Source organism: Pan troglodytes, chromosome 14 (genome assembly GCF_028858775.2).
Source record: "Pan troglodytes isolate AG18354 chromosome 14, NHGRI_mPanTro3-v2.0_pri, whole genome shotgun sequence".
Classification (NCBI taxonomy): Eukaryota; Metazoa; Chordata; class Mammalia; order Primates; family Hominidae; genus Pan; species Pan troglodytes.
This window is the reverse complement of record NC_072412.2, coordinates 80,966,337-80,990,342: the sequence shown is the minus strand read 5'-3', so window position 1 is coordinate 80,990,342 and position 24,006 is coordinate 80,966,337. Positions and strand designations below refer to the sequence as shown.

The following is a 24,006-nucleotide window of genomic DNA, read 5'->3' as shown; positions in this document are numbered from 1 at the left end:
AGTGACTGGCTTGGGAAAGGTAGAGAATTAACCTAAGATCAAATAGTGACATACTGGCAGAGCAAGTACCAAAACTCAGGTTTATTCATCGTGATTCTCGGGCTTTCCCCAGCACCCCACAGTATTTCTCAGCTGTGTATGTTAATATAAGGAAATGGAATGTTTTACATAAATGGCTGCTGTGTATTCTGAGGTCAGTTATACTATATGATTTTACAGGTTAAGAAAGGAGGTGACATTTAGAATACATTCTCAGAAACCTTCATCGGTTCTGTTTCTCTGCCTACATAACAAAGATAAAAAATAGTTTAACCTATGAAAATTCTAACCAATGGATAATTATTTCTTGATAGTTCTTTAGTCTTTTCTAGTTAAACAGTTAAGGGCAGATATTAACTGTCCCTGTTCACCATTTTATCCTCAGGGTGTGCGGCTGGCACATAAGCAGATGCTTGTGATTATTTTAAATGATCAATAATCTAGAGAAGATTAGAGAAAAACTCTAAGGAAGTAATTATGTTTTGTCCATCATGAAGAAAATAATTAGTAAAGTTATATATAGGAGTATATTTGTTTTTAGCCTTAATAAACCGACACCTTTTAAAAAATTACTTGGTTATCAGAGAAATATAAAGCAAATAGCCGAACAGCCAAGCTAGACAGTGTTAGAAAGCCATCTGTGGTATCCGGAAGGAGTAGTTTTGTACTGCGATTTATCTTTAGATTATGTTTGGACTTTTAAGTAGGAATTTTTACTGCCTTGCTTGAATAACAGTTTGTTATAAGATATTTTAAGTCTTTTGAAATGGTTTCAAACACACTAAGTAAAGAGTAACTTTCATTCTGCTGTTGTTTTTGTGCTGTCGAGGACTTGGGATGCATGACAAAGATTTGTGTTGCAGGAGGTAAGGTGGCCGAGCGCTGTGAGCATGCATGAATACAGATTGCTCTGAGACGTTCCTGTCCACCGTGATCCTAATGAAGAGAAGAAGTATACTCTTGTGTCTGCTCTTCCTTCTCTTTTGAAATCAGTTTTTCATGATAAAGAACAAATCAAGATACTGGTTGCTTTTATAGACATTTCTTTTAATGAGCTCTGGGCGGATATGTTAGACCATCAAATTAGAGAGAATTCTATATTATTTTAAAAATAGAATTAGTGTTAACTTCAGTGAAAGGAATTTTTCTTTTTAAGTTTATTACAAATGAACACAGGAGGGCTGGGTGCAGTGGCTCACACCTGTTATCCCAGCTCTTTGGGAGGCTGAGGTAGGAGGATTGCTTGAGGCCAGGAGTTTAAGACCAGCCTGGGCAGCATAGCAAGACCCCATCTTTACAAAAATGTTTGTCAAATTAGCCAAGTGTAGTGGCGCATGCCTGTAGTCCTAGCTACCCAGGAGGCTGAGATGGGAGCTCAGGAGGTTGAGGCTGCAGTGAGCTATGATTGCACCACTGCACTCCAGCTTGGGGTACAGAGTGAGACCCTGTCTCTAAGAAGCAAAAGCAAAAACAAACGAAAGAGAAAATAAGGAACACGGGAACACATAAGCTAGTTTTATTAGTTATTAAGGGCAGTATGGATAACTCTGGAAACAGTTATAAAAATGTATCATGTTATGGTCATATATTTTTCAAATCAAGATGAGCATGAGTCTTTGTCTTCTCATGTATGGCACATATAAAATATTAACACTTCAGTGGTGTCAAAAAATGGAAAATTATAGAATGATCAACACGGTTTACTTTTTATACTTAGCAGAGTTGCCATATGTAAGATACAGAGTAAAACCTCCTTAGGAGGTTATTCCTCATTTTTTTTCTCACATGAAATGACTCAAAGCTTGGGACCCTTTCATGTATCCTCAATTTGTTTTAAATTTTCTTTTTGAGATATACTACCAGTTGATTCCTGAAAGTCATTTGGTATGGTTTTACAAATACAATCAAATGTCTAAAGTTTTACATTTGAAAAACACATTGGTCTTACGTAAATTGTTTTTTTCCTTAGCAAGCAGAGATGAACTCCAGTCCAGAAAAGTTAAATTAGACTATGAAGAAGTTGGTGCATGTCAGAAGGAGGTCTTAATAACTTGGGATAAGAAGTTGTTAAACTGCAGAGCTAAAATCAGATGTGATATGGAAGATATTCATACTCTTCTTAAAGAAGGTATTTGGGATAATCTCAGTAATTTTTGTTTTTTAAAGAAAAGCCTGGGGGATTTTTTTTTTTTGTTTGATTTGTGGAGCTCAGATTTTGCTTAGTAATTTTGTCCTTGTGTTTTGCTTAGTAAAAAAAGAGAAGTAATTTGTTTCTTCCTGTAGTTTAGTGACTGTCTCTGAGGAGGTAGCACAAACCTATTTTCAGCATGGTGGTGGTGTTTACCAAGGAAGAAGTGCATGCATTGATACAAATCTTTGATCACTGCCATAAAAATATTAATAATTCAGTCTTTCAAACTTGACTCATTTTCATCATTTGGTCAGAAGTATTCATTTACATATATGTGTATATTTACATGACTGTGTATATATACTTGTATGTATTTATATGTATAGATTTATATTCTGGCTAAGTAATCAATCAATTTTCTTTCATCCATTCATTTCTTCACTAATTTTGGAGAAGTTGCTTTTATTTCGCCATTATATCGCATTTATTCTTTTATTGCTGCTATGCCATATAAGATGCCTGATATTTAAGAATTTTAAATTTAAAAATAAAACGAATAAGTCAACTTTTAGTTGCAGTTTCTGTGACTCAGATTAAATATATTAAAATTAGAATCTCCATAGCCTGCATAAACTGTGGGTGTAAAATAAAAATTCCAAAATACCCAAAGAAATTCTATAATGATTGTTGTTTTAAAAGCCTATGCTAATGTGTGAGACTGTTGAACCACAGTTAAGTTTAAATTAAGATAAGTGTTATTTTGAAAGCTGCTGCATTGACAAACTTAATATAGTGTTCTTTATCCTTGAAGATATGGAAATCCTAAAGATTTTTATTGAATGCTTTATTTGGGAGACACAATAATGGTTAACAGAATGTCTATGAGATGTAGATCACACCATTTTTTGGCATGACTTTCAAAGATATTTTAGGAGTGCTTATCTTCCCATTTCTTATTGGATACAGTTTAAACTTCTTGGCCCTGTGCCCAAGGCCTTTGTACTAGTCCATTTTTAGGCTGCTGATAAAGACAAACCCAAGACTGAGTAATTTCTAAAGAAAAAGAGGTTTTATGGACTCACAGTTCCACGTGGCTGGGGAGGCCTCACAATCATGGCGGAAGGTGAAAGGCGTGTCTCACATGGAGGCAAACAAAAGAGAATGAGAACCAAGTGAAAGGGGTTTCTCCTTAACAAGCCATCAGATTTCATGAGACTTACTCACTACCACAAGAACAGTATGGGGGAAACTGCCCCCATGATTCAATTATGTCCCACCGGGTCCTTCTCACTACACATGGAATTATGGGAGCTACAATTCAAGATGAGATTTGGGTGGGGACACAGCCAAACCATACCATTGTTCTATAATATCTACTTCCTCCTTTCTGATCTCATTTTTTAATCTCTCCTTACCTTGTATTGTGTGCTCTGTTTTACTTTGAGCACTGATATGTCCTTTGCTATTTCTTGCATGGAATGTTCCAGCCCTCCCTATTCTCCTTCTTCCTTACTTCTCTACATTCTCATTTCCCATCTCCCTTTCTTTCCACCCCATCCTCTTCTCACTCCTCTTTCTTCCGCCCTTTCCTCTGCCCGTCTCAGGGCCTTCATGCGGTCCTCTCCTGGAGTGACTGCTGCCTGCGCTTGAAGCCCAGAGCATCCTATTATCCCTCAGGTCCCTCAAATACCATTTCCTCAGAGCACCACCCCTGCCCCCCCACCAAAATCAATTCATTGTATTTTATCATTCTTTTTCGTGATTAATTATACTTAATCATAATTTACAGTTTAATAATTATGTATGTATTTGTTTAATGTTTTTCTTACCCCACCACTGCACACCTAGCACCTAAGACAGTCTCTTGCACTCATTACTAGATGAATGAATGGATGAATGGATGAATGAGATGATTTTCCTGAGAATGGATTTATTCATCACTCAATGATGAGGCATCCTGACTGCCTTGCTTTATTCTCTGTTACATACTGGATGCTCAATAACTGTTTGTTTGACTGGAAAGAAGTTGCTTTTTGTACATTTATTATTGGTTGGATAATAAAACTGCCCTCTCATGTTATCAGTGATTCATTTAGTGGGCTGATAGTTACCTTCTAAAAATGACATTTTCTATGCTGTCATTCATTCATTCAACAAATGTATAAGCAGCAAGGTATATTCTTGGATTTTATCATACAGAGATGAAAATATGCTTGCTATTCTCAAGGACCATTTAAGCAGGGAAAAGAGACAAAACTTCAATATAGAGCTAACTGTAATCTAATATGGTAATGTTACAGTATGAGTCAAATGGTGTGTGAAAAGGGACTGATTACATCTCGAGATGTTAGGGAGAGCTTCAACAGAAAAGGTGACACTCAAGCTCATTCATGAAAGATGAATAGACGTACAATGGGTAGTCAAGCGAGGGAGCTTGGAATTCCGTAAAGGCAACAGGAGGTGCAAGAAACTGGAGAAGTGAAAATAACCACAAGCATCTAGTATACATCAGGGACTGGGAAGTAATGGTGCTTAAAAAGGTAGTTTGGAGCTATATTGTAGAGGCCTCATAAGTCATGCCAATGAGCCTCGGTTTCACCTGTCGGACAATAATACTTTCAGCTTGTACAAACTCTGGCATTCAGTCAGAAGAGATTACTGTCATTAAGCATTTCCTTAACCAGTTGGAGCAAAGGAACCCATTGCCGATTCAATCTGTCCAAACTGAAAACTCTTAGTGAGTGAAATAAAGTTGCCTGCACTGTGCAGAATTGAATTCTGTCCCTCCCAGTGCTTACTTCATTTCCCTTGGCATAAAAAACATAGTCATAGTGTCCTTGAACTGCTTGTGATACATTTTGGTGTTCAAGCATACTAGAGTTAATGTTTCATTATATGTGCTAAGCATTTTCTTTTCAAAGCCCGAATGTTGTTCTGGAGCATATCAGTTACGCCTTCTTATTGTTTACTACTTTTATTATTTCTTTTTTTTTTTTAGACAGAGTCTCGCTGTGTCTCCCAGGCTGGAGTGCAGTGGTGAGATCTCAGCTCACTGCAACCTCTGTCCCCCAGGTTCAAACGATTCTCCTACCTCAGCCTCGCGAGTAGCTGAGATTACAGGTGCATGCCACCATGCTCACTAATTTTTGTATTTTTAGTAGAGGCAGGGTTTCACCATGTTGGCCAGGCCGGTAACGAACACCTGACCTCAAGTGACCCACCCACCTTGGCCTCCCAAAGTGTTGGGATTACAGGCATGAGCCACCGTACCTGGCCTATTCTTTCATTTTTAATGCCCATATAAGAATGCTATTTGATTCTCTATTATAAAGTTACTTGTTGATGACAAATATTTAGAGTTGTAAATTAGGGTTAGCATTTGTTGCTATCCTCAAGCCAAATAAAGAGTGAAAATAGGCAGTAATACACTTTGGGATATCAGGATTTGGCCTCTGAAACCAGACTTTTGGAGTTCTAATTCTAAATTGCCACTTCCTAGCCATGTGAACTTGGGGCAATTACTTCATCTCTTTCTGCCTCAGCTTTCTGTCTATAAAGTGGACCTAATAGTAATTGCCTACCTTATAGTTGAGTTGTTTTCTGAGTGCATGTGCTTAGTAGCTAGGCACCCTCAATAAATGTTTTATTAATGCTCAGTCAGCAATGGGTGATGTTATTGTTAATATTGTCATTATCGTAAGTGTTGCGTGAGGGTTTTCTTTTGCAAGGCATCAAGAGCTATAGGATTCAGCTTGTCAAAATATGCTTCTGTCAATTATATTGTGTGGTCTTAGGGTGGCATGCAGTACATACAGCTGCCTGTTTACCTGAATTATATAGTGAATCAGCTGGGATCTGTCAACTTCATTCCAGAGTTCAAGGCCTTGGTTATTTATCTCCTTCATTGTAGGAGTTCCCAAAAGTCGACGAGGAGAAATTTGGCAGTTTCTGGCTTTACAGTACCGACTCAGACACAGATTGCCTAATAAACAACAGCCTCCTGACATATCCTATAAGGAACTTTTGAAGCAGCTCACTGCTCAGCAGCATGCGATTCTCGTGGATTTAGGTATGTTTGTCATGTGGATTATAATTTACAAAAGTAAACAGCTGATCCCTCTGTTAAGTTTTTTTGGTTTTTGTTTGTTCTTGGTGCTGATAAAGAGCACCTGTTGGCATATGCAGAGCCGTTGACTCTGTCCTTTACTGAGGGCAAGTTGGCCTTATACTTGATTGACGATCCCATAAATGCCTGCGTGTTAAATGAAGTTTTCACCCCAAAACTTTGCCTCTGCAAAGGGAGCCATCTTATATTTAAATTATTATAAAGGTCATATTATGGGGTGCTCTCAGTTACTGCATTTTGAACAACTGACTTTTTAGGGCAGATAGTTGTATCTTAATCAATGCTGGTTTTGAAATAGCTTAGAATAGGTTAAAAATTTAACAAAGGTGTACTAGGTATTCCTGGACACACTGCTGAAAACAATCCTTTATATGTCACTTTAAAAAGCAGCATGATAAATGGTTATGTTGGTGGAAATTATGACTATACACCTATAGGGTGAGTGAAACATTAGTTGCACTAATAGTGTGGGAATGGGTACTCATGACCTGGCGGAGAATTTCCAGTGACAGAATCATAAAGCAGTCTTTTTTTTTTTTTTGAGATGGAGTCTCCCTCTGTTGCCCAGGCTGGAGTGCGGTGGCACGATCTCTGCTGACTGCAAGCTCCGCCTCCCAGGTTCATGCCATTCTCCTGCCTCAGCCTCCTGAGTAGCTGGGACTACAGGCACCCGCCACCACGCCCGGCTAATTTTTTTTTGTATTTTTAGTAGAGATGGGGTTTCACTGTGTTAGCCAGAATGGTCTCAATCTCCTGACCTCGTGATCCACCCGCCTCGGCCTCCCAGAGTGCTGGGATTACAGGCATGAGCCACCGTGCCCAGCCAGCAGTCTTCTTAAATGCTGATTTTCAAATAACTTATGGAAATAAAAATGCTTTGATTTTTAAAGATTGTATTATCTCTAATTTTTCTCTAACATACTTTATTATTTAAAAATATCTACATTATTAGATTAAATATTATATATTGGCATTTGACCACTTTATTTGTACTCCTAAAAGTTGATATATGTCAGGTGGCCAGATATGTTATTTGGGCCCATTTGGGAAAATACAAGATTACCTTATGTTTGGGGTCATCTTATATTAGGGCATATGAAAAATCACTAGCCAAACCCTAGTTTTTACCTCTGTTCCTTTTGGATGACAAATGGCTGTTACTGGGAAAGGACCCAGCTCAGTTAATTATTTTTTTGAGCCCAGCGGAATTAAAAAGGGGATTTTACAGAGAAACTGAAAATGAGTTTTTGTGCTGATTGTGCCACTAATTGTGGTCTTAGACATATTACCTTCCTTCTGAGTGTCCATCCTCTCTACTAAGTGGGGACATTGAACAAGGCAATCCCTATGTTCCCAAGCAAATCTGTGGTTCTCTGACCATAAATTGATGATACAATCAGGGTTAGTCACGATGTCCTATTAAAGAGAGAAAATGAGATCATATTACAGTCAGACAAAAATGGAGCTAGAATCAAGTTAATGGATAGAAAGTGTATTTATAGTTTTCCTTAGTAAAAATTTTAAGTGAGAAAGTAAAACCATAAGTTTAAAAATTGCTTATTTGGCTCTGCTTGTAGCCATCTGTGTTTCTTCAGCATGCAATTGTTATTTTCTCATATCTTCCTCTTACTGGCTCTGCAGAATTAATCTTATTGGTTCCTAGAAAAAAAAATCACTTTTAAGCATATGTGGGCGAAAACATTTTAAAACCTGGCACTCTTGCAAGTTCTAAATGACATGAGTAATCATTTCACAAGGAAGCTAACATCCCCCTTCATTTTTGTGGCCCTAGGAAAGTCCCATACCAATATAGACAGCTTTGATGTGAAGACGGATTTGTTTCTGTGTATAGAACTCTCCTTTTAGTGATGCAGGACTCACATTGCCAGCTCAAGTGTCTCTGTGGTAATTTTATACCTAGAGGTATATTTTAGAGGGGAATTTATTTGAAATTGACTTGACCCTTTATTTTCCTTGATATTTTTAGATATTGAAAAAGAAAAGTGGTTTACATGGCTCGTGGAGGTATTTGAAGAGCAGAGAGCGAACGATAGTTGAAAAAGCAGTTTTCTTCTGAATGACAGTCTGAATGTAAAGTCAAACAAACCCAAAAAGTCCCTCCAGTGTCATAAGAAAAGCAGAAATAAACCTGTTTATAGACTATGAGGATTTTCTTTTAAATAATATAATATGTCTTATAGACTTCTGGTTTCATTTAGAAGGTAGTCTTTATATGAATTAGAATTTGCCTTGCTTTATAGTCAGAATAAAATTTATATTCCATTTTCCTGGTATTTCTCCTGGGTACATCATTGGTTTGTGGATTTTTATTGTTTGTTTGTTTTTTTTTTTTTTTTTTTGCTGGAAAGAAGTACTGGTTAGCATAAAATGTTTCCTCCCATATCGTATATGTGAAGATGGTGTGGTGGCCTGGCAGAACTTGGGGTGAGAGAGGGAGAGACTCTTGGTTACATGGTGACTCTAAGCAACTCTCACTGGTTTGGGAAAGAGTGTCTGTTTATTCTTGGAGGTCACTGAATTGCAATTTCACTGTCGTCTCCAAGGCATGAGGACATTTCAAAAAATATTTTCCTTCTTTTCCTCTGCAGGAAGGACGTTTCCTACTCACCCTTACTTTTCAGTACAGCTTGGGCCAGGACAGCTGTCACTGTTTAACCTCCTGAAAGCCTATTCTTTGCTGGACAAAGAAGTGGGATACTGTCAGGGGATCAGCTTTGTGGCTGGAGTCCTGCTTCTGCACATGAGTGAAGAGCAAGCCTTTGAAATGCTGAAATTCCTCATGTATGACCTCGGCTTCCGCAAGCAGTACAGACCTGACATGATGTCGCTGCAGGTGAGGCACTTGTGCTTCCCGAGGAAGGTGTGAGGCTATTACCAGAAATCCTGGCCCTCTTCTCAATTATTACAGTTCAGATTTAAAGAAATGTAGAGCCATTATCTTAGAACTTGGGTAAAGACTGGGGCATGTTTTAGTTCACTTAGTGTGGGATTTGCTATTTAGGTTAACTTCTAAGTGTATGAGACCCAGAGGCAGAATACCTTTTCCATAAAATTCCTGAAGTGAGTAAATAAGTAATTTAAGAAAGGTAGGTGATGAGGACCCAATCCTTTATGCCCTAAGTCTATGGGTTACATGGAGAAGGTATCAAGTCATCTTTATTCACTTTTTCTCAACTTCTCAGTTGAAAAGGCTCACAGATCTTTTGTTTACAATCTGAAAGTATCTTTATCCCTTTACTTTTGAGTACACAAATAACAGATACCATGTTATGGTTCTTTTTGAACTTATCATTGATATCTCCCCTCCTTTATCTTCATGTAAGATAGGCCTCTACGGAGGAAAAAGTGTGAAAGCCAGTGGTGCCTTTTCAGTCTGCTTGTGTGTGTATGTGTGTGATGGACTCTTGCTTTGTTGCCCAGGCTGGAGTGCAGTGGCACGATCTCGGCTCACTGCAATCTCTGCCTCCTGGGTTCAAGCCATTCTGCTGCCTCAGCCTCCCCGGTAGCTGGGATTACAGGCAGGTGCCACCATGCCTGGCTAATTTTTTTATATTTCTAGTAGAGATGGGGTTTCACCGTGTTGGCCAGGCTGGTGTTGAACTCCTGACCTCAGGTGATCCGCCCGCCTCAGCCTCCCAGAATGCTGGGATTAGGCTTGAGCCACTGAGTCTGCTTTTCTTAGCAGGCTCTGAAGAAGCACCATTAAGATTTTCCAGGTATTTTGAGTGGGGTATTAACTGCCACTGCTGTCTTTAGCCTACCTCAGACTCCCTGTTTGCACATTTCTCTCCTAGTTTTCACTTCTCTAAGTGGGTTGGTTGCTAATAAGCAGTTTAAATTTTGTCTATAGATACTTAAACAACCACTGCCTGGCAATTGAAAGCTTTCAGTGGTTAAAAATATAAAAGTAGACTTTAAAGAGGATTCTCAGGTTTTTCCTCCCTTGAAATGAGGTATGCATGACTCCCAGTTCATCATAATACTGTGCTTTAGACAAGAAGTAATAGTTTAAAGATGCTTTTAAAATATACTGTTTTTTCTGTTTCCCAGAGATGAGTTTTTTGCCTTTAATATCTCAGTTGCCAATGTATAACAAAAGAATTGTGTTTTTAGTCTGAGCATTATAGTAAATGATATTTTTTGAGAGTATGAATGGAGATGAAGTATTCCATTTTTCTTTACTTTCTGAAGGTAAAATTTTGACTGGGGAGATAGGGCTTTGCTATCAACATTAGGTTTTCTGGTGTGAGTTCATATGATTTGATTCCTCATTGATGACTATTCGTAGGTTTAACAAGTCAAATAACAACTGTGGAAAGTTTTATTTTTTATTCCTAAAGAGTTTACCTGTATCTTTTTATCTTTTTTTTTTTTTTTTTTTTTTTTTTTTTTTTTTGGAGACGGAGTCTTGCTCTGTCACCCAGGCAGGAGTGCAGTGGTGCGATCTTGGCTCACTGCAACCTCCACCTCCTGGGTTCAAGTGATTCTCCTGCCTCAGCCTCCCGAGTAGCTGGGATTACAGGCATGCACTACCATACCCTGCTAAATTTTTTGTATTTTTAGTAGAGTTGGGGTTTCACTGTGTTGGGCAGGCTGGTCTCAAACTTCCGGACCTCAAGTGATCCACCTGCCTTGACCTCCCAAAGTGCTGGGATTACAGGCGTGACCCACTGTGCCTGGTCACCTGTATCTTAATATCAGATAGGAATCAGATGGTCTTGTAAGGAATTCAATAATTCTGATTTTCAGAAACAACGGTTTGGTAGCTATTATTAGAATTTCAAAGATACAGGGCAGTACCTGTGAGTAGTGTTTGATCTGGGTCCACAGATAAAAAGATAATAGCTATCGGTTTAAAAATACAATGATATTTCAACTTAAAAATTATTCATCAATTTGACATTACAAAAATTCATGTAAATTGGATTTATACATTCATTTAATATGGCCTGTAAGTACCAAGAAATATTTTATGTCTATAATTTTGAAAATGCAGATGTTTAAAAATCTTTGGCGACAGCATTGCTGTAGGCCACGGTATTGGGGACCTTATTCTGGGAGAGTAGGTCCTTTTGCATTTTAAAGTGAGATATAACACTTTTCCACTTTCTAGAGCAGGAGGTACTGTTTTGGGTCTAGCCAATAGGATGTTTAGAAGTGTGCTTAAATGCCTCTTGCAGTGGGTTTGGACTCACTCCACAGGATTTCTGATTTCTTGCTTCTCTCTTGGTGGCTTGGGAGCTCCAGGCTTCAGTTACCTTATCTGTAAAATGTGTAAAATCTTGCTTCAGTTACCTTATCTGTAAAATGTGGGGGTTGAGGTCTTTTTCAACTTTAAATACCTGTATCTTGTCACGTTTGTTTCTGCTGCTTTCTGTGTTAAGCATAAAGACATTATATCTTTTCCTCTGAAGTTTTTGGTCTCTACTTTTTTTTCATCTTCTCTCCCCTACCCTTATCTCTCTCTGTGCATCTTTCCTTCTCCAGTTCACCTCTTTAATCTGCAGGTTTGCCTTGGTATCTGTAAGGTGGAATTGAAGAATTATTTGTTCTTAGCAAATAGAATTTTATCATTAAAGCTTTCTTTGAAGGAAGCCTGAATTGTGTTCTTATTTGCCCAAATATCCCTTGATGGAAGAAACTCTCTTAACTCCCATTTGAGTATGTGCGGCAGGGTAGGTGGGAAATAAGATTCTCTTTAAAAAATTACATGTTGAAGTATTGCTTCTTTTTATAATCACAAGTGAACAAGAACAGTGTGCTTTTGATGACGTGCTTTCTTTTTATGCTGCTAATTAGACTTTTTTGATTTTTGTGCTTACCAAAGTACTAACTCTTTTGTTGATAGATGCTCAGAATTTCTCGTTTCTACGATGTAAATGGTCTAAAGGAAATGTATGTTTTTTTCAACATGATTTTTTGAGATAATAATCTCATTAAAAAAAAACTTTGACTCCAGCTAAGCTTCTTATTTTATAGCTATGACTTCCTGTGGCTCTTTAACTCCCTTTTATTTACAGTTTGTGTGGAAACGGAGTTTCTAAAGATATTTGTTGTGGATAAGGATTGAACAAACAATTTTTTGTATTTTTGCATAGTTTTTGATTTTTTTCCAAAGGAGTCTGTTGATTTTTAGTTCTGTACTCTAGAAATAATTGTTGAATTCACAACGTAATTGGTTATTTTTATGTATTGTCATAGAGCTATTTAAGAGTGATGTTTTAATAATTTCTTCTAGTGAAAGAAGTTCTGCTAGATTTAATAAAACATTTTATACATTTTTACACCAAAATATCAAGCCAATATAACTGATCAGGGAACCATCACTTATCTCTTAACTGTGTGGATAAAAATTTAAATTAAAACACAATTCACAAATTTGTTTGTTACTTACTACTGCTTCATCTGTAGTATCACAGATATGAGTTTAAAAGTTTCTGTATGCTGTCTTTATGATGTTTTCTGAAATGCCAATAACCAACTCAGTAGCCAAATGAAATAATTTTTTCTTTTAGTTCTAGAAATATTCAGAAACAACTGCACTTTTTGCCTTAATCCCGTTTGTCATGAAAAATATGCTGCTGGAATAACTTGAATATTAGAAATAAATCTCAAGCTTCTGGCCTTGTAACATTCTAAGCTTTAATTCTCTCCTAGCAGTGCAGATTGTCTGGAGAGCCAGAACTCTTTCATAAATCACATGCTGGTCTCAGTAAATAGAAATAAGCTTCTGCACTGAACATGGTAGATTCTTTAGAACGGAGGCTTTTCTGGAATTAGTCTGAAATTAGAAGGGATTTTCTATGAGGTTCCTGAGCCAGGACTGTTCTCATTAAATTCCAAAAGCAATGCCTCCCTACAGAAGAAAAAATTCCATTTCTATGTATGTATGTGATGCTCAAACACACGTGATAGAGAAACTTGCTCAGTCTTCTTAGATAGACTTTCAGTGACTTGCTTTATGAATTCAGTTAAGTGAACTTGGATTTTAGTATCAACTTTAAAATCATAAAAATAAAGTAATACTACTTATATATGTGAATTTGTTATTAAATATTAGAATAAAATTAAAATCAGTGTGTTTGATGCACATGCAGATAAACACATAATATTTTTTTTCTTCTCCAAATTAACTTTAGATTCAAATGTACCAGCTGTCCAGGCTCCTTCATGACTATCACAGAGATCTCTACAATCACCTTGAAGAAAATGAAATCAGCCCCAGTCTTTATGCTGCCCCCTGGTTCCTCACATTGTTTGCCTCTCAGTTTTCATTAGGATTTGTAGCCAGAGTTTTTGGTAAGAGATACCTGTAATTAAATGGAACAGTATTATTTATTCCAAGGACTATACTTCTACTTCTAGCCATATGATGCCCCTATTGTTCTATCATGTGTTATACAGAATAGCAAATTGCTAATGGAATTTAATAAATGTGCCTGGCTGTATTCTGACAGTAACTTAAAATCATACTTGTCTTACATAAAATTGAAATTAAAAGGGAAAGAGGAATTGGGCTCCTGTATTTGAGTCAGCTGTAATGGAGCTCTTATTTTCATTTGTGCCTAAAAAACAGAGAGTATACTCCTAAAATCTGGACTAGGGACAGACTGTGTATAATTTTCCAGATTTTTATATACATGTTTCTACCCCCATTGTCTTCTTCATCTTGCATTCAAAACACAGAGAAATATGTTCTTAACTGTATCAATGTTGTTTCTAATGGCATTTCTTAACCTGACTTTTTGTTGTTAACAGAATAACTTTACATCCTGTTTCATTGCTCATGTGACTCTTCTTTCATGCCAATGCAGTGCTGGGGGACAGTCTCTAAGACTGGTGGCTCAGGGAAAACACTAAGTACAGTCAGTAGAGCTCAGGGCAAGTTACTGAGTAACTGCCTTGCTCTAAGCACAGTGTTTGGCATTGGGAATAAAAAGAGAGTGTAACATGGTTTATGTCCCCTTTGGAGGCCCTTAAATCTATTCACAAGTCTTTATACTAGTCTAAGTCTGTTATTTAAAAAGCAAAAATTAAAACAACTACAACAACAACCAACTCTTCATCAGAGGTTTGTTCTAATGATGTTGTTTAGGACCTCAGTAGCCTTAGAAAGGGCTCCCTTAATTTTTATGTTCTGATCATCTATTTAGTAGACATGGGCAAAGCAGTCAGTATTCACTCACAACTGCACTTCTGTTAAATTGGAGCTTTTTGTCAAATTGTATTGGCGCCATTGTAGGTCATTGCCAGTGTTTGAAAAAATGAAACAGCATTCAGTGAAGATATTAGGGAATATTACAAATAGTAAGGAAATATGTTGTTTGGAGAAATTTGTTTTGAGGATATATGTGTAATATATATATATACCAGATTACAACATATGATATCTTTCTTATTGAGGGCTGTGGTTTAAAAGTTAAACACTGCATTAGTGTTACTACAATTTATAAAATGCAGCAAAAGAGTAAAGTGAAAATGCGCTGAATCAAATGTTCACCAGATTTCTCTTGTTTATTGAATATACACTATTGCTTTTCTACAGTGACATTTTCTCTGGAGCTTGGGTTCCTATTAATGGGTATTCTATAAATCCTTTTGTTTATATACATTTTTCTTCCCAGAGAATAGTGTATCAAATCAAAATGATGTTTCAGGGCACCTCTCTTTGACTTACCCTTGGAAGCTTGATATGAAGAGTTCAAGAAACAAATGTCCTCAGTATCAGTTTTTTGTCATGAGAATACAAATGATGCTGTTGGCTATACAATAGCTGTTCAACTCTCTTCTTTGAATTTATAAAACAATGGAGACTGGCAGGAAATGGAAAGATGCATGAGCAAGAAGAATTACTATGAAATAATGATTCTATGGTTCCCTCTTCATTAAAGACTCCCTGTTGTATATTATTGATTAAAGAATGACATAGATTGAGAGAAACTTTCATAAAAAAGTACTAAGTACTTGATACTTTTCCTTCTTTCTTTTTTTATTTTTCTAAGACTGAGTCTTGCCCTATTGCCTAGGCTGGAGTGCAGGGCACAATATCAATTCACTGCAACCTCTGCCTCCTGGGTTCGAGCGATTCTCCTGCCTCAGCCTCCCTAGTAGCTAAGACTACAGGCATGTGCCACCACACTCAGCTAATTTTTGTATTTTTCGTAGAGACGGGGTTTCACCATGTTGACCAGGCTGGTCTGTAACTCCTAGCCTCAAGCCATCCACCCACCTCAGCCTCCCAAATTGTTGGGTTTACAGATGTGAGCCAACACGCCCGGCCTAGTACTTGATACTTTTCAAAAGTATTGCATGTTTGTATTTGTAGGAAAGCAGGGCTTAGAGTTAGGGTAGCTCTTAATATTTCTCTCCTGATTGAGGTTGTATGTTTTTCATTTGTTTTAATTTTTCTGTTAAAGTTTTTTTTTTAATTTCCTGGTGTGGTATAGATTTAATTACATAGCTGGTTCATTTACTTTTTATTATGGTAATGAGAGTTTGAATAGTACTCATTGGTTATGTTAATTTGTTTTTGTATTCCTGTTGTGAAGAAAAATCTAAATATCAATTGAATAACTGTCCTTGAGGTTTACCTAGTCTCCATTAAATTTGGCATTAAAAATTACAAATAGTTCATGGACAGAGATATATACTTTGTCCTTTTTTACCCTGGCTTTATCTGAGATTCTTAAGAGGAATATTAAAACATCTGCTTATATGTTTAGTTATATTGCTTTTTTAAAAAAAAGCTAGATGCTTTTGACCAGTTTTCTTCTGCAAAATACATAAAACAAACAAAAATCTTTAGCACAAATAGCATGCTTTTTACAAGAGTGGATGCATAGTTTTGATCATGAAAATTATATCTCTTCTTTTAGATATTATTTTTCTTCAGGGAACTGAAGTTATATTCAAGGTTGCACTCAGCCTACTGAGCAGCCAAGAGACACTTATAATGGAATGTGAGAGCTTTGAAAATATTGTTGAGTTTCTTAAAAACACGCTACCTGATATGAATACCTCTGAAATGGAAAAAATTATTACCCAGGTATGATTTAAATGCTAATAGTATTATATAGCAGTTTTCTCTACTGAATATATATTAAATGCTTTAGCCTAAAAATGTAGCTTTGCTTGACAGATATTTTCATCAGATACATTTTATTTAGAAAGGGGACTATTGTGAAATTTCTACACTGTGACATTTTCTATCTGGCTATGCACAAAAAATGCTGTTTAGTGCTATGTAATGAGTTTTTCAGGAATCCTTTCAATTTAAACCAATGCTAAAACTGAAGATAGAACTGACAGAGTCAAGAAGGCCTGAGAATAAAATCAGATCCTCTGCCTTTGTTATATTGTTAATTATTTTGTAAAATAAACGAAGAGGACACGTGGCAGGAGTACAGGCTTTGGAATTAGAAGGTATTGGGTTTGCATCTACTTCTGGCTTTTTAATTGGTTGTTTGGCTTGCACACATCAGCCTAATCATCCAAACCCTAGTTGTCCAGAATGGGACAGTACTGGACAAGTTCCAGAATGGGATGATACTGATCTGAGAGGTTTTATGAAGCTTCAGTGAGGAGACTTGGTGTATCAGTCTTTGTCCCTACAGGAAACATTCTCCCTCCGATGATTCAAATGAAGGAACCATCTATAAAGGTGTGGGTAGGCGTAAGGCAATCCAACACAGCTGTCCAGGTGCGAAGGAACTAGTAACATAGGGAAGCTGTTCAAACCCCTGCTGCAGAGTTGCTAAGTGGAGGATATAATAGTGTTACTAGGCCCAAGGAGAGCTGGAACCGTGGAGGAGGGTTCTGTGCTGGTTGTTGTGGTCTTGTTGAACTAGGCAGAGAAGGATCAGGGAAGAAATACCCAACCCTTTTCTCCTGCCCCTTCTGATCTTGTGCTGGCATCTTCTATTTGCCAAAGTGAACCAGAAGCCAGCCAGAAAGTAAGTGTGGGGAATTGTCTGCCTGCCAGGGTACAATAGAATGGATGAGGGCAGAGAATTGATCTGAGAAGCAAATTGAGAGTAATCTGCACACCGTATGTGTAGTCCTTGACTCTTCATAGGGACCAGGTGAGTGGTAGCTATATATTGCTGCCGTTCAGATGCAGTGGACAAGCTTAAGAGCAGCTTGATAGATTTGACAATTATGCTTTATGAGCATTGATAAAGTTTACCACTTTCCTGAAGGCACTTTTGATGGCAGAAAGACGATAGGGTTTAGAGAAAGGGAGTTTGGAACCTTGTTCTGGTGCCCAGCCATTTACTAGCTGTGTACCTATGGGCAAGTTACAACCTCTCTGAGTCTCAACCTCTTCCTCTACAAAATGGGAATAACAAAAGTAGATTCTATTATAGTTTTGTATTATTTTAGGAGCAAATATAACCAATATGTTAAAGTATTTTGTACCCTGTAATTCATACTATAATATGAACTCTTATTATATTAATACATGTAAAATTTTATTTCCATTACATGGAATCTAAATCACAAATATCTATAAATAGTTTGTATTTGTTAAAATGCTCTGTAAGCTGAAAAGTGTAGCTTTTATTTATATATTCACTTGTTTATAAATTTTTCAGAAATATCTTTCTTGACTGGAATCAGATATTATGCTTTTAGAGATTTGAAATCAGATATCACCTCCCTTCTAAAATTAATGAGGAAATTGCCTGGCTTTATAGATTACTATTGGGATTAATGAGTAGAATTTATAGGCAGGTAAATTTGAACTTGATACTGGAGAGAATTTCCTAACAATTAGAGTTGATTACTGTGGAATGAAATGCTGATATTAAGGGAGACTTTGATGAACTTTATTTATGGACACTGGAAAAAAATGCAAATAATGCAGAAAATCACAAGAAAATAAAAGTAACTATAAATCTCAACATCTAGAGATAATCTTTGAAACTTTGTATTACATGTTTCTTTGCTTATATATACATATAAAAATATATAAGTTGTACATAAATGAAATCAAACTATATATACTATTGTGGAACCTGATTTATAATTAAAAATATAAAGTATTAGATTTTTTCCAGTAACTATAAATCCATATTATCATTTTTAATGGTTGTATAATAATCCATTGTATCCATACCCACTAAGTAAGGAAAAGATGATGGTTATTTGAGGATAACCAGTTAGTCTAGAAATTCTCTTATTAAAATTCGAATGTTTGAGTATCTCTAGTAGTAAGTAGTAGAGTAAGTCAGGTTTTTTGTGGTTTCTTTTCTCTTCTCAGTGTTAGTATAGACACCATTGCTTGAATAGCAGCTGTTGTCTCTCCTTCCCCCTAGGAAGTTTGGAGTAACTGTCCTCTAGCTTCAAAGCAAACGACCTTCCTATTTAGTGGTGACATGGGAGAGCAGTAGCAGCCCTAATTAAACCTTACAGCCCTGGACAGTGCTCACAGTGTGCAATTTTGAGGATTCTCTGTGTGGTACAATATGTAAATGACTCTTAAGAGGCTTACAGGGAATAGCAAATGGATGCAAAATTTTATTAAGATCTTTCTGCTCCATTGGCAAATAAATTAGAAATGCTTTTGGTTGCTTTATTACAGTAATACCCTATGCAATTTTGCTTACTAATCAGCAGAGATTATCTCTAACATAATAATTACTCAATAATTAATGTTGTTTATCTAGTATACTACATTCTGGGAGACAATTACTAGATTATGAGTATCTTAGCTGCCAAATACACTTGGACATTAATTTATTCTAGGGACTTAGCTTCATGAGAATGTTTCAATTGCATAGAAATAATCTATCTGTTCTGTTTTTAAAGAAAATCTTCTTTCACAGAAAGAGCTGTTTTTATAAACTATATCTAATTTATTCTTGTATTGACAGTTACACTTTTTTTCCTTTTTTATGCTTTAATGTTCTTCATTAATAAGTATTTGGAAATATACATGAAATATACCAAGATAAACAGGCTGTATCTTGTTATACATACGAAAGGCTAGCCTAACCCATGATACTTTCATGGCAGGTTTTTGAGATGGATATTTCTAAGCAGTTGCATGCCTATGAGGTGGAATATCATGTGCTACAGGATGAGCTTCAGGAATCTTCATATTCCTGTGAGGATAGTGAACCTTTGGAGAAGCTGGAGAGGGCCAATAGCCAACTGAAAAGACAAAACATGGACCTCCTAGAAAAATTACAGGTAAAGAAATAAAGATTTGAGCAAATAAATACTTCAGTGCCTCCTGCATGCACAGAGCTACCTCAGGAATGAAAGGGATATGTGCGTGGAATGAACCATTGCTAACCAAGAGCCCATGTATCAGACTGTCCAAGTGCTCTGGGGCTACAAATGACATGTTAAATTAAACATTACTTGGAAAAAAATGCACCCTCACAAAATAGCTAAATGGCAGTTCAAAGTGGAATCTGCTTAAATACCTGTTGCATGTTATAGATATTTGGTTAAGTTAAAGGGAGGAGGAATTGAATGTAGGAAATTGATGAAGTTGTGAAGGACCTGGGCTTGAGCTGGAATCTGGAGGGTTGGTGGAAGAAATGAGTGAGGAGGGTCTTTAAGTCAGGCTGAGTAGGAAGGTGGCATCAATCAGAAGGACATGGCAGAGCAGCAAAGTTAGCCTAGTGTCAATTTAAGATAGAGGTTGGGGAGAGGTAGGGTAAATATGATAGAGGCAGAATTGTAAGTGACTTTCAGTGTCAAGCCAAAGAACATGGCTTTAATCCTGTCAAGAGGGAAATCTCTCAAAGTTTTTGGGCCATGCTGTAGAAAGATCAATCTGGGAACCTTGACGAGGACAGATTGAGATGGGAGAGAAGGTAAGGAGGCCTGCTAAAAGTCACTTGTGAAAATCTGTTGCGGATGATGAGAATTGTCTAGACTAAAATGGAAATTGGAAGAGAGGGAGACATGTCTAGGTAAATTGAATCACATGCAAATGTTACATGTAATATTAATACATCATTCCTGCCATCAGGGAGTTCACAATTATTTGAGAATATAAAATACTATATATCTGTCTCTAAGCGCACACTTATACATGCAATAAGAAATTTATTATAAAGTCATATTCGGTATTTGCAACTTGTATGATGTGTGCTATGTAGCCATGCCCTGAGGGGAGGGGCTTAAGAGTGATCACAGGATGGGGGCTAGCAGGTGACCCTTCTGAAGTCTTCAGGGAGATGACTTCAGTGGAGTTTCAGTGCCTAATGGCTCCTCGGTTTCCACTTACTCCTCCTCTCCATTTCCCCAACACTGCACCTGGCTACAAACTGGAAAACACTAAAACTCTGCTTCTATATGGTGAGTCCCCTGTCAAGACCAGTCAGGAGAGACAGGTTAGAAATGAGGGATCTCTAAAGTAGTTGCTTCCCAGGAATGGGAACACTAAACTTCCTTCGCTTTGTCTTACATTGGCTCTGGCTCATAGAAAATGTAAATCTTTTTTTCTATTCAAAAAAGGGCAACATACTCTATTTTCAAAAAGAAAACTAAATGGTTAGTATATTGTCCATTTTTAGTTGGATAGTTCAATGGCGATTAATTATTTGCCCCTTATTAGGGAAGGTGGGTTTGTACCTGTTTTATAATGATTCGTCTGAACTGTTGTAGACTTTTTCACTGACAGTTCAGTGTAGTCATCATCAGTTACTTGGCCACCCCTCACATCTATAAATACTGATGAAAGCCCAAGTGTATGTTTAGAGAACGCCGTATTTCAGTCAGAGAAGGAAAATCTCTTTTAGCACTGCAATAGTGTCAGGAAGCTCCTGTTTCTCCTTCAGCCAGGCCAGATCCCACTCACTCAGGGGAACACCAGTGGGTGTAGAATAAGGATTCCTACTGTTGGTGAGGGGGGTGATTTAGTATTGAATTATTCGTGTGTTCAGTGAGAAGAGATGAAGCATGGTAGTTCCATAGTTACATCTTTGTGAAACCTAATAAATCATCGTTTACTGTAGGTTTTCAGAGTATTTGCTTCACATAATATTTTATTAAGTAATTTGAAGTAATTGGTTAATATGTGTAAGGACTGGCTCCTACTATAATTAATCATTTGATTTGGAGGATTTTTTCCCCCCCCAAACAGGTAGCTCATACTAAAATCCAGGCCTTGGAATCAAACCTGGAAAATCTTTTGACGAGAGAGACCAAAATGAAGTCTTTAATCCGGACCCTGGAACAAGAAAAAATGGCTTATCAAAAGACAGTGGAGCAACTCCGGAAGCTGCTGCCCGCGGATGCTCTAGCCAATTGTGACCTGTTGCTGAGAGACCTAAACTGCAACCCTAACAACAAAGCCAAGATAGGAAATAAGCCATAATTGAAGAGGCACGGCCTCAGCAGAAAGTGCTCCTTAGAATACTACAGAGAGGAAGAGCCTGCATGTCGCTGGCCCAAGGCTGGACCCTGAAGCTGATGGAACCACCTAATACTGGTGCTGAGCCCCTAGTCACAGCAGGTGGACCTCGTGCTCATCAGAGCATGCCAATCCTAAGCCATTGGACATATGTAGACTGGTTTTTGTTGTTGCTATGTACATATAAATATATATATAAAATGAACATAGTTCATGCTTTCAGATAAAATGAGTAGATGTATATTTAGATTAATTTTTTTAGTCAGAACTTCATGAAATCCACACCAAAGGAAAGGTAAACTGAAATTTCCCTTGGACATATGTGAAATCTTTTTGTCTTTATAGTGAAACAAAGCCAGAGCATCTTTGTATATTGCAATATACTTGAAAAAAATGAATGTATTTTTTTCTCCAAAGAACAGCATGTTTCACTCAATGGTGAAAAGGTGGAAACATTTATGTAACTTTATGTGTATCTGTCTTGATATCTACTGACATTGTCTATATGAGGAAAATGATTACTAGTCATGTTCCTGTGAGTTTTTTGGGAAGGTAGGGTCATTTCTCCCTGCCTGCTTTGTGCCAACTAGCATGTTGCATCTACATGCATTATGAGTCTGGTTAGGCATTACTTTAAACGTACATAAAGAGACAGTAGGACATTGTGGCTGAGTCTACCCAGCTCAAGGTAAAGGAGAATGTTGCTAATTTTTTAGCAAACTAGACCAGCGTTATTACTCAAACTAAAAATATCACACCTGAAAAATTTAATTTAGGACCTAAAATGTCTAGATTAGCTTTCTGCTTTTTTTATTTAAATAACTCATTCAGTTGTGAATGAATTCCTCTTTATTTGGTGCCACAGTCACCAAATGACAAGGATTTGCCACTTTCCCACCAAATTGTGAGTGCTTGTAATTTAGGTCTCTCTACCTTAAATTTAGTATAAGGAAATGTAATTATGATTGATTTTTTCCAAAGATGACAAGCTGTGTTGAAATACATTTTTTCTTTTGACCAATTGACAGAATCTAATAAGCTTTAATAATCTTCTCCTTTTATGTGAAAAGTTTTGAGAACTGTGAAATGTTTAGGAACAAACTGTTGAAATCCATTGGAAGGGAAAAAGAAAGTGGTACCAGTGTTACCAGCTCAACTAAAACCTGCAATTCTGCATTTCAACTCTTCACTTCCTCAGCCTACAAATAGCTCATTAGATGACATTCACGCATGCTGGGTATAGGCAAGGAAAGTAATTTTCAAAGTACATTTGTAGTTCTCTTTTTCAGAGATGATTCTATGATAGTGCCTCTGAAAGTTGATGCAGCATTTTTGCCTTTCCAAAAAGTATTTATCCTCACTGCTTTTTGCAGTACTTGTATTTTCACAGATGGATTATCTGGGGTAATTTTCTTCAAAGGGAGTTTGTTATACACAGTGAAAATGTATTATAGAGTAGAATAGTAAAGCTCTAGGGGTTTCAGAAAGCTTTGATGAACAGATGACAAACATCTGAAACCCCCTCTACACTGTTACCCAGTGTGTATATAATGACTTGTTATAGCTCAGTGTGCCCTTGAATCCATACAGTTTCTTAAAAGACAATAAAATCTTATTAATAAAGTTAATGTAACTTCTAAGTTCTAGAAAATGCTGATTCTGTCTCCCCATTCAATTGGGGGCTACTAATTGATTTGTTGCTTGGATTTCCTGAGAATTTCTCTATTTGTAGGAGGGGTTTTTTCTTTTTACTGTCTGTTGATGAAAATTACTTTATGGGTGTGATGCACAGATGGTAGCCAAGGAATCTGTTGGGGAAGTTTGGAAAGAAACCTTTTCTTTCTTTTATTCAGTTTAAAGTAAACTTTATCCTGGATGTTTAGAATCAACATTAAGAGTTATATTATGGTGTTCAGAGATTAAGCTGACTTGGATACAATATTTTCTTTTGAAAATGAATTTTCTTTTTCATTTGTGATTTTTAAAAAATGTTGCACCAGTTATGCTTCATGCATTGTTACATCTTCATCAGGTTAATGTAACGTCTAGTTCCTTTGCAATAAATATATTGCTGCAGCTTTCTTGATGTATACTGTTACTTTTCGGGAGAGAAGCAGCTCTTGGTTAGAGTCTTTTACTGCAGGGGTCCCTGGGTACCTGTCTGTGGCCTGTTATGAACCAGGCTGCACAGCAGTGGTGGGCATGCGAGCAAGCATGACTGCCTGAGCTCTGACTCCTGTCAGATCAGCCACGGCATTAGATTCTCATAGGAGCGCAAACCCTATTGTGAACTGTGCATGCAGGAGATCTATGTTT

General features: G+C 37.0%; 1 protein-coding gene across 10 annotated transcripts in view; it reads left to right on the top strand.

Moving 5' to 3' along the window:
* Positions 1-23,771, top strand: part of TBC1D4 (TBC1 domain family member 4) — a 200,157-nt gene extending 176,386 nt beyond the window's left edge. For 9 of the 10 annotated variants that reach the window (XM_003314176.6, XM_063792201.1, XM_054665377.2 and 6 more), the window contains 7 exons: positions 2,009-2,167; positions 6,081-6,239; positions 8,906-9,150; positions 13,457-13,616; positions 16,193-16,362; positions 19,335-19,511; positions 21,421-23,771. In XM_003314176.6, coding sequence (XP_003314224.4) covers positions 2,009-2,167; positions 6,081-6,239; positions 8,906-9,150; positions 13,457-13,616; positions 16,193-16,362; positions 19,335-19,511; positions 21,421-21,654 — 1,304 coding nt within the window. In that variant the 3' untranslated portion in view covers positions 21,655-23,771. The remainder of the gene's footprint in view (positions 1-2,008; positions 2,168-6,080; positions 6,240-8,905; positions 9,151-13,456; positions 13,617-16,192; positions 16,363-19,334; positions 19,512-21,420) is intronic. The other variant, XR_010150515.1, reaches the window with a different exon arrangement.
* The last annotated feature ends 235 nt before the right edge of the window (positions 23,772-24,006 follow it).